This window comes from Lucilia sericata, unplaced genomic scaffold, assembly GCF_015586225.1.
Source record: "Lucilia sericata isolate MDLA Ls3-8-SP2 unplaced genomic scaffold, ASM1558622v1 Contig001230F_arrow, whole genome shotgun sequence".
In the NCBI taxonomy this organism is placed as follows: Eukaryota; Metazoa; Arthropoda; class Insecta; order Diptera; family Calliphoridae; genus Lucilia; species Lucilia sericata.
The window spans coordinates 135,327-147,033 of record NW_023995188.1 but is presented as its reverse complement, the minus strand read 5'-3'; the positions used below and the strand labels follow the sequence as shown (position 1 = coordinate 147,033).

Sequence of the window (11,707 nt, the reverse complement as noted above, 5' to 3'; positions counted from 1 at the left end):
CAAATTTTTTCATGGTGTGTTTACAAAAATTATGGATTCTTTTATGATTTTTTTCCCTTAACGCTCTTATTTAAATTAGCAAATAAATATGCTACAGTCATAACTCATACTCCTGTCAATAAATTCTATTAGAAATTGTTTCTTTTCATCTAAAACAAAAAGAAAAATAACAAATTTCCATCCTACTCTCCCTCCCTCGCAATTCAATGTTGCCATTTTAATTGACACTCAAGTATTTTAACTATATAATTGAAACATAATGATGTCAATTTATATCTTTTGCTCATCAAACAATAAAACAAAAAAAACAGATGGCGAAAAATAACATTGAAATTGTATTTAAAGATGAGCAGAAAAAAAAAAAACAAAAATTTAAAAAAAATTACAAAAAATATAATAAGGACACACTTAGCTGCTTTTCAATCTCTTTTGTACAGTTTTTGTGCTTTATACATTTAAGATTTCTGGCGATTTGTAAGTTTTTTTTTTGTTATCATTTTGTCAAAATCATCAAAGAGATTTTATCAACAACGTTTCTTAACAATGTGTAGCAATAGTAATAGTTTAGCACCGACAGACGGACACTAAAACATTGAAACTTATTTTTTCTTTGGTGTTTTAACTAAAGAATGCTAAATAAACATTTTAAATTTGTAACAGTAGACAAACGCCAGCCAGTGTCCATTTGCCAGCCTTTTCCTTGGTTTTCAAATTAAATGTCCAAACAAAAGTGGGACCACGTTGTCTGCAAAAAAAAAGTACCAAAAACAAAAAAAAAAAAAGTATTAGAAAATTATAATGGTGGTAGGAGAAGTAAAAAAGAGTAGAAAACATTTAAATGGCATGTTTGTTTGAATTGAGTATTAAGAGTTGCTAAAAAAAAATGTCTAAAGTAAATAGAACTGATGGTTGCTAGTAGATTAAAAACTATAAAAATGTGTTTTTAGACAAAAGTTGTAGAAAAAAATATAAAAAGGAATTCTATAAAGTGTTGTAGCCAATTGGCCAATCATTCAAAAATTTTCACACAAACATATCAATACATTGTTGAAATGTTTTGAGCTACATTTAAAAAAAATAGGTCTACTTGGTTGTGGAAGGTCTTGGCGAATTGATGATTCTTAAGACAATTCTATTTTTTAGATATTGGTTAAAAGTTGAGCTACTTAAGCAATTAGGAATCAGATAAGAACATTTATTAGGAATCAGATAAGTAAAAATTTTACCTATTTTCTAAAGAAACCCTGAAGAGTTATTTTTTGGACTGATTTAAAGTTTCTTAAAATCTTTGTAGGGTTTTACTAAACAAGAATTATACCTTTCTCCTTTTCCCCAATATTTTCTCAACTTTTCCTTTCTGTTTTCTTTTAGAAACACACACACATTCACCACTCTACCTCTAGTTGTCCCAATTAATAATGCCAGACAATACTAAATAGATGGATACTCCTACTATCTACCCATCAGAAAAGGAGAAATTGGATGATAACAAAATGATTATTTTTTCACAATATGATGTGTGTAACTAAATGCAGACACGGAGACAGATATAAATGTGGACATATTCCAAAGTACTACGAGTGAGTATGTTATTCTTTATATTCTTTTAGATTTTTTTTTATATTTCGAATAGTGTTTAAGGGCATTTGTGTGTATGTAGTTATTAAGAAACAAATTGGCGTCATGTTAAATGAAAAAAAAGGCAAAAAGATGATAAAAAAGAAACACTTGAGCTATTTTTTGTGGTATTATAGGGTGACCAGCTGCAATTCAGATAAAAGTAGATATAGTAGACAATAATTACTTAAAAAAATTTAAGGGAATTTCGGTAGTTGGCCTTATACTATATGAATCGCTACTCTTTTTATAGAACGATCTACATAAAATTTGACGCCGAAGCTTCGCCCATGTCCATCGGAGCAGCTGATTCCGAGGAGCCATGTTCGATGGTTTTTAGTTCCTATTGTATTTTTTTGGTTTTTAATATTTTTCAAAGTATCCGTAACATAGATTTTTAATAATGGAGAAGGATAAATAACATCATATAGCAGACTAGAGTTAGGCAACTAATACAACCGGACTATGGTCCGGAGGCCACCGTTAAAAAACACACTGACGTAGTACCATTCATTCCATGGTTACGGTACTGATGACAACCGAGAATTATGGGTTTTTATCGAGCGTCCACTCTAGATCCGCCATGTTTAGCATATTGAGCAGAGATACCTCGTGCAGGATGTGGCTTGTTACCACACATAATTGGTCATTTGGATATGAAGAGGCATTAACAGATTTGCTTTATTGTGCATTTAAACCCCTGCAGCACTTGCACAAGTGGTTGGGTCAATTATGGACCGATTCTCAGAAAATTTGACAGAGAAATTTTAAATCCTATAAAAACAGTTTGAGTCAAATTTCACCGATATACGTGTTTTTTAAGCCAGTTGTGGGCGTTATTGTCATTTTCTGAAAAGAACCTTACCTGGGGGTACTGTATGGACCGATCCTCATAAAAATTGTTAGAGAGATTTTGGTGTGTATAAAACTTAATTGTGTGGAATTTCATAGCTGCATTAGTATTTATAAGTCAGTTATATTCTGAAGCGGTCCTTATATAGGGAGGGGGGTGTATATAGGGTCAATTATAGACCGATCTTTAGAAAATTTGGTAGATTTCAATTCCAATAAGACTTGTCTTTGTCCAATTTCTTCGCTACATTCACATTTGTAAGCCAGTAATGGCCGTTAAAATCCTTTTGCTGAATAGAACCTTATATAAAAGGTAGGGAAATTTTTGGGCCGATCCTCATAAAATGTTTTCCTATAAAACTTATTTATGTCGAATTTCTTCGCTATACATGCTTTTTTAAGCCAGTTACGAGCGTTATAGCAATTTTCTGAAAAGGTCCGTATATGGGGGATAGGTGAAATCGTGAACCGATATTACCTATTTTTTAATAACAAAACGACTACACAATATTTTAAAAAAATTTCAGCTCTTTAGCTCATTTCATTTGCACTATATCGTGTTTTTTACAAACAGATAGACGGATGGACATGTCTAAATGTATATACTTTTATTGATCTTAAACCAATATTTCGATATTTTACATACAAAATCACTATCATTTCATTAGAAAACACTTTTTATTATTCTGATTTTATAATTCAGTTGCTAACAGTTATTTATAAGTCTGGTCCCTCCTATTTAAATAACTTAAATTCATTTAAGTTTTTTTTTTTCGTTCACATTCTTGGGTGGTTTTGTAAATTGTTTTAAAAGGGACAATGCAAAGTGAAAACAAAAAAAATAAAATACGAATATTTTTTTGGATCTTTTTTAAACATTTATGAAAACCTAGAATCATCTTCGTCTCATAAGGAGTGTTTTAAATGTGACATTTATTTGAAAAGGGAACCGTTTTTTTGTTGTTGGTTTTGTTGTTAAATTATAATAAGAAACTATTTTTATGAGATAATTTAAAAATACACTTAATTTTTTTTTTTTTACAATTTACAATTTTTTTTTTGTCATAATGGGGTGTGAAAATAGACTGTTAGTGAGAGACTGCTTAAAAAAGTTAGAGTTTGTTAAGTGTTATAAAGATAATTTTTAAATTATTCTAAAATTAGATTAAATTAAGTGACAAAGAAATCATGTATATAATATACATCAAGTATTTTTGGGAAAAATATTGCCAGCAAATTCTGTTTAAGGTATTCCCAGCTAATCAAGAACTTACTTTTCAACGACTACTACATATCGCCTGCATTACTTAGAAGGAGTTTAGTAATGATTTACATATATCTATATACGTAAGTACTTACTTTTAAGCTCTAACATTTTGTTTTAAAATGTTGTGTTTTATAAAAACGAACAAAATACTTTTAAAACAAACTATTTATTTAACTCCTTATTTGCTGTCGATCGTAGTAAGTACTTAAATAACTCCCTACTTGTTAGCGAGCATGGTAAGTATTTGCTTACAATGTCATCATCATTTAACATGATGATAACATTTAATTTAAATGGTTTATAAAATAAAATTTCAATGTGAAATTTGATTTATAAACTGTTTATAAAATAAAAATTTTGTAATGAATATGGTCTTTAATAAATTTTTCTTAATTGATAATATTTCATTGATATACCCTTTAAAGTTTTATAATACCACTTAAATATTTAAGCAAATTGCATTTGTGTTCAAACTTCTATTTAACATTCAATTAAATTTCATTTAATTTCTATTGATTTAACGCCCCTTTAACAAATCGATTTGCTTTATTTATTTCAAATATTTAAATTTCTCAAACACTTAAAAAACTTGTAATTACATTTTTCCCCGTCTGCCATAAAATTAAATTGTGTGTTAAATTTGCACATACGAACGAACATATTTCATGGATATATTTTAACTTCCTGCTGCGTAAAGGAATAAATAAGTGAAACTCCTAAAAAATGGCATTTTATTTTGAATTTATGTATGTATATGTGAACAAAGCTTTGTGTTTAGTTTAATCTACATATGTGTTAAGAAGAGTGAGAAATTTAACGGAAGCGTTAAAAGTATTTTGTTAGAAAACAATTTGGTAGATACAAAAAAAAAAATCGCATTAGATATTTTTTGGATCGATAGGAATATGGATAATACTTAAATGTTGTAACAAGTTGCTTAAGTAACTTAATTACACCCAGTAATGTTTAAATAAAACTATATTCTTTAAATCTTTAAAATATATCCATTTATTTTCGTTTCTTTAAAACAAGTAAAACCACTCGTATTCTAAAAACAAACTCACACAACTTCTCCATTCTTCACTCAAGTTTCGGAAAAGTTTTCAAGGAATCTTTATCTTAAAACGTAAAATAACAATCAATGCGAAACCATAACAAATCGATCATAGTAAATGTTTTTCTTTAATTGAAATTTGCCAGGAAAATAGTTGTATAAGAAACACAAACACAAATACATGGGTAAAAGAGAACTAAAATGTATCATCAAATGGCAACCATTATTGTCACAGTAAATGTTTCAAAGATGACAAAATGTAAAAAGCAACACCCAGTAACGATAACAAATTCGATTGTGGTAAAATAACAAAAACAACTTACAACATTTACATGGCACCTAAAAGATAGAAAAAACGTTAAAAAGAGACAGACAATAGTCGTTGGTAGGGCGAATAATAAAATTTGTAAGCTTCGAATAGAGTAGATTTTTACACCAAAATACATTGCCATACAATTGGTAGACCGATAAACTTTACTACCAGCTATTTTGTTCTGGCTGGCAGCCATCGATATAAAAAACAGCCTGCTTTGGCACAAAGTCTGCCATTCATTTAGTCACGACAGTCAATCAATCAATCCATCAAACCCACAGCCAACAAAAACACACATAGCAGCACAGTACACCACCACTGCCATCACCATCATCATCAGTAACAACAACAACATTGCCAGCAATTCATTCCATTCAACCGTAGAAACAAGAATCAAACTTATACATACTCACTTAGGCAGTCACTCACTCACTTCTGTGACTACACCGAGACCCAGGTTGTGTGACAGCCTTGAAAAGTGTCTCTTTAGTTTGCATAGTTGTATGGTACACGGGCAGAAAACAGAACTTAAAACTTATCCAGTCACTCGTTTGTCCACTCATCTATCCCGAAATTAAAAAAAGTAAAAAAACCCAGAACTGCTGAACAGTTAGTCGTTAACTAGATGGATAGATTGAAAAGACTGTTGACAAACTCTAAACACATTGTGGAAAAACTGTGAACTGGCTTGGTTGGCTGTTTAAAAAAAACTGTTGCGAATTGTTTGGAGTTCTAAAAAAAGAATAACATCCACACATACAACAATTTTAAAAGGTTTCCAATGCAAATTTGTACAAATAATTGATGTTATAATAATATACCTACAAACTGCACAGTGGGGAGGAACACTTTTTTTGCGACAAATACTTTCTATAAAAAATTTTCTATAGAAAGAAAACATTTTACAATATTTCTATTAATAGAAAATTTATCAAAAATTTTCGAGAAATTTTCTTTTTATAGTAAATTTTTGAGAAATTTTCGTTTTAGAGAAAATTTTTGAAAAATTTTCATTTTATAGAAAATTTTCGAGAAATTATCCTTTTATAGAAAATTTTCGAGAAATATCCTTTTTATAGAATAAATGATAAATTTTCCTTTATTTTTGGGAAATTATCTGTTTATAGAAAATTTTCGAGAAATTATCTGTTTATAGAAAATTTTCGAGAAATGTTCTTTTTATAGAAAATTTTCGAGAAATTTTCTTTTTATAGAAAATTTTCAAGAAATTTTCTTTTAACAGAAAATTTTCGGAAAATTTTTTTTAAAGAAAATTTTCTTTTTATAGAAAATGTTCGATAAATTTCCTTTTTATAGAAAATGTTCGATAAATTTGCCTTTTTAATAGAAAATATTCGATATATTTTCCTTTCTAATAGAAAATGTTCGATAAATTTTCCTTTTTTGTGGAAAATTTTCGATAAATTTTCCTTTTTAGTGGAAGATTTTCGATAAATTTTCCTTTTTAGTGGAAAATTTTCGATAAATTTTCCTTTTTATAGAAAATTTTCGATAAATTTTCCATTTTATGGAAAATTTTCTATAAATTTCCCATTTTATGGAAAATTTTCTATAAATTTCCCTTTTTTATGGAAAATTTTCGATAAATTTCCCTTTTTTATAGAAAATTTTCGATAAAGTTTCCATTTTTTTATGAAAATTTCCGATTATTTTTTTTTTATAGAAAATATGCGATAAATTTTCTTTTTATAGTAAATTTTCGATAAATTTTCTTTTTATAGTAAATTTTCGATAAATTTTCTTTTTATAGTAAATTTTCGATAAATTTTCTTTTCATAATAATTTTCAATAAATTTTCTTTTTATAGTAAATTTCCGATAAATTTTCTTTTTATAGTAAATTTTCGATAAATTTTCTTTTTATAGTAAATTTTCGATAAATTTTCTTTTTATAGTAAATTTTCGATAATTTTTTTTTATAGTAAATTTTCGATAAATTTTCTTTTTATAGTAAATTTTCGATAAATTTTCTTTTTATAGTAAATTTTCGATAAATTTTCTTTTTATAGTAAATTTTCGATAATTTCTTTATAGTAATTTTCGATAAATTTCTTTTATAGTAAATTTTCCATAAATTTTCTTTTTATAGTAAATTTTCGATAAATTTTCTTTTTATAGTAAATTTTCGATAAATTTTCTTTTTATAGTAAATTTTCGATAAATTTTCTTTTATAGCAAATTTTCGAAAAATATTCTTTTTATAGTAAATTTTCGATAATTCATCGATAATTTATCTTTTAATCCCAGCGAAAAACGATCTTATATTATTATATATCGATCATATATGAATCATATGTGAACCATATATATTCATATATGTTCATATCCGAAAAATGCCGATATATGATCATGTCAAATATGGACACATATATGGAATAATATATGAAAAAATTTTCTTATATGGATATGTATGGAAATATATGAATATATATGAAAACATATGAAAATATATGGAGATTATGCCCAATTCCGCCAATTTTCGGATATGAACATATATGAAAATATATGCTTCATAAATGAATCCATATATGATCCATTCATATTTTTTTTTAGCTGGGAAAGTAAATTTTTTTTTGCAAATTTTCGAAAAAAAATTCTATCGTAAATTTTTAATAAATTATCTTTTTTTATTGTTTTCTTTTTATCCTAAATTTTCCTAATATAGGTTTTCATTTTATAGTCAATTTTTTCATAAATTTTTTCCCCCATTTTATTCCCACTGTACTCACAGTTTCACATATAAAGTTTTCGTCGATGATGACAGTGGCAAGGTGGCAAATGGTGGCAGAAACTAACAACTGTGATGTGTCAATAGAAAAAGAATAGAATTTCTGTTCATCATTCGCCATGAATATTTAAAGTTCTACTTTTTGTATTTTGTGTCTGTGTTTATTGCAATTTATTGTTTGTATCCGCAAACAATTATTTATAAGATGCTGTGCAATTTCCATTAGTGTCCATTTATTTGGCAATTTTATTTTTTTTGGCTTTTTTGCTAAATTAAGTTTTCGTGAGGAGGATTTTAAAATTTGTTTAACTAGACTTAGATTTAAATAGTTGATTTCCAACACAGAAAGCTAAAAAATCCTTAAATTTAAGACATGAAGTTATAAACTTACCTAATTTTGTATACGGGACACTCATAGACATTCTTGACATCCTGTTTGTCCCTTTGAACTGCTTTAACGAAGATGACCGGCATGGCTGGGAACAATTCTTTTAGATAAGCATCTGCTATGGTATTCATGGTCATATCCCAGCGGGCACCTTCCATATACAAACCATTTATATAAGCACCCTCACGGGGAGCGGAGCTAAAAGGAAACAAATAATTAAAATCGATTTAAGTTATAGTTTTCCTTTAACTCACGTTATCTCCTCCTTAAATTTCTTGGTCACATCTGTATTCAAGCACATACGATCCAATGGCCATTCATTTTTTCGTGCCGTCTGTTGCATAATGGCCGTAAGAAAACTTTGAGGATTAAAGAAACCTCCTAACCAAGCTGATGAAGGTAAACGAAAATCTGCCACCCAACCCTCCAATTCACGTAAACGTAATTGTAAATCGGCAAACCAAGACTGCAAACCTAAGGTACTGGGATATGCCAATTTAGTCCAAGATTCTGGTACTTGATCCATAAATAAGGACTGCATTAACTGTTCCATTATAGAGGATATTGTAAGTTCGCCCTTCAAACCCAATTCCAATTCGTGCAAAGATCTTTTAAGTTCAGCCATTAAAATATTCATGCGTTCGCACTCCTGGAAAGCTACCAAGATATAGGGATTACGATCCTCCACTCGAGACATCAGTTCGGCTATGTTAAAGGGTGAGGGTATTTTATCGATAAGATCTTCTAACATACTTTTCACCACATCTTCCTGGGACTGAGCTTCTCCTCCCGTATCCGAGGTGCTGGCTAAACGTGGTTGCAATTCGAATACCACCCTAAACATACGTTCCGATACCGTGGTCAAGAAACCAATTTCAGCATTTAAATGCAAACCATATAAATTTGGACTTTCAGGAGGTAGATTTTCATCTATATACTCATGATAACCGGCATATTTTAAAATACCCGGAGCTGGAAAACCAGGACAAAATTCCAATTCACCATCTATCAACTCAGGCTGCATAAATTCTTCCAAATAAGTGCGACACAAACGTCTATCACGATCATCGGTGATATGGCCACCATACATAATTTCCCCAAATAGGTAACGTAAATCCTCCCAAGGAACTCGGCTATTGGCCTCTAAATAATTATACAAAACATAAACCGATATTGTAAGGTCGCCCACATTAAAGGGATAAACACGATTCCAACCCTGAGCGCCAAATTTACGGCGTTCTGCTACCACAGCATGGAAATAGCAAAGGGAAAATAAGATGGCTTTGAATTCCGTTTCTTTGGAACACATTTCCAAAGTTTCATCACTAAAATTGTCCAAGGCTTTGTGGATATTAGCCTGCATACCAGTAGGCGGTTCATTGGTGATCTTAATGGCTGATTCCAAAATACCCTGGGGTAGTATATGATAGGCGGGATCTCCTGCCGGTTCAGCACTTAGGAATAAACGATAATTGGGATTAACATCGATCAGAGAAGCTTCCATTTTCTTTTCCAAAGTAGAAAGCCATCGAGCTACCAAGTGTATATTCTGCAAAATCACCCAATGACCCTGCTGAGAAGCGGTTTCTATAGCTTTTTCAGCCACCACTTCCTGACCCTGACCCAAGGATACACTATGGAAATTTTCATGATCTCCATGAAAACCCAAAGTTTTACCTAATTTTTCCACATCTTTCAAAGGATCCACACCAGGAGATAATACAAAGAACATATGAGTCTCAGCACTAGATTCTTCAAAGGTTTTCGAAAATTCTATCGAACGCGCTTCTATATATTTGGTACCCAGTTTTTCTTCTATGAACACCCTCATGGAGTAGGACATGCGATCAGGTCTGATGCAGCGCATTATACACAATCTCTGTATAGCTGTTTTGCCTTTCCATTCACCAGGGAATTTTTCTTTTTCCGGGCACTCAGAATCTATAAATTTCTTCCAACGTTTATGTGAACCTTCAATATCTTTATCCAAACCTCTGAATGCGGAGAAATTACTTAAAGCCTTAATACCACCCCAACCAATATTGGTGATGAAGGGAAGACTGGAGCTAACATTACCCATATAGGGGAAACGCAGCAAAAAGTCTAGTTCCAAAGGCTCTACCTCGCCAGCATTAATAAGAATTTGTAAAGTCAGTTGAGTTAAGAATATTAATTTGTCTGCTTCAAACAAACCCCGGGAAGTGTACATAAAACTGCAGAATGTTATGGAATCTATAAGGTTTTCCACACGCTCCTTAAGCTTTTCAGAGGGTACGGCTTTTATTATAGCATTGCTAAATACTACAGTAAAAGCTTTCAAGGAGAATTGATAAATGGGATTAATTTTGAACAGATCATTAAGTATAAAGTAGATAATGGAAGCCCTTTCCGAGGCAGGACGATAGGCTTCACGGGCAGTATCAATTTGCACAGCTGTAATCTTGGCTTCAGCCACCTTTACCTCTATTTCATCGGCAGTCTTCTTAGTTTTTTCCAAATTCATGACCAGTGAGACATCTTCCAACACATTCTCGCCGGCTGAAGAAAGTCGCTGCAAAAGATCATCTTCCAGGAATTTTAAAGTAATTTTAAAATGATTTTGTTGTTGTGTCAGTTTAGTACGCAAGATCTCTAAATCGGGTCTTTCAGCTTTCACCACTTCAGCTAGTAATTGATCCTCTAAACCATCTCGGGTAACAGTGAAATTAATGAGAGTAGTTTGGGCTTGCATTTCTGGTTTATAATGGGGATTGGCCAGTTTGGTGTGTAGTATTAAACGAAATTTGGGATTAAAATCTACTTCTTTGTCACCCATCTTCAAGCAGGTGCCTTTTTTGATAAGTTGACGTCCTAGCAGGGGATTTAGCACAGCATCAATGTTTTCACCTATATTTTCCAGCAGTAAAACATTGCCATTGCTAACCGCCTTTTCGATTTGTTCCATGTATCCTTTCTGCGTTAGACGCAATACCACTATGTTGGAACTGTATTTCTGTTTAACCCATTTAATGCCTTGCCTACAAGTAAGTGTATGTTAGATATTTTTTGCAAATATTTAGGTTTAATTAAATCTTACAATTGGGGATCTATCATTAAAGGATAGCGTTCCGAGTGTACTAATATAGCAGCATTTTCGGCTGACATACGATCACTAGGCAAACCTTGATTATTCCATTCGGCAATTTGGGCATCATCACAAATCATTTCAAAGGGATCACCCCCCTCACTGGAAGGGATTTTGGGCTAAATTAAAAAGAATATTAATAAAAATTTTTCAAATTTCAATTTTAAAGTAAAACTAACATCGCAAGCTTTAAAGGCAGGAATCCACATTTTCGTTTGCAGCTCTACACGATAGGCCCGAGTAAAACAGCCTACATAGGATATAAAACAGGCTATAAGAAGTATATCTCCCGGCATGGTAACCTGACTATGCTGTAGACTAAAAAGCAAATAGCCTTCTATATA

At 30.9% G+C, this 11,707-nt stretch overlaps 1 protein-coding gene across 1 annotated transcript in view; it reads right to left on the bottom strand.

The window, feature by feature from the left end:
- Positions 1 to 315: 315 nt before the first annotated feature.
- Positions 316 to 11,707, bottom strand: part of LOC119610564 (dynein beta chain, ciliary) — a 39,304-nt gene continuing 27,912 nt past the window's right edge. The window contains exons 18-22 of the mRNA XM_037965833.1: positions 11,543 to 11,681; positions 11,316 to 11,482; positions 8,494 to 11,256; positions 8,243 to 8,437; positions 316 to 745 (exon numbers count right to left, since the gene is read on the bottom strand). Of these exons, the coding sequence (XP_037821761.1) occupies positions 646 to 745; positions 8,243 to 8,437; positions 8,494 to 11,256; positions 11,316 to 11,482; positions 11,543 to 11,681 (3,364 nt within the window). The 3' untranslated portion in view covers positions 316 to 645. The remainder of the gene's footprint in view (positions 746 to 8,242; positions 8,438 to 8,493; positions 11,257 to 11,315; positions 11,483 to 11,542; positions 11,682 to 11,707) is intronic.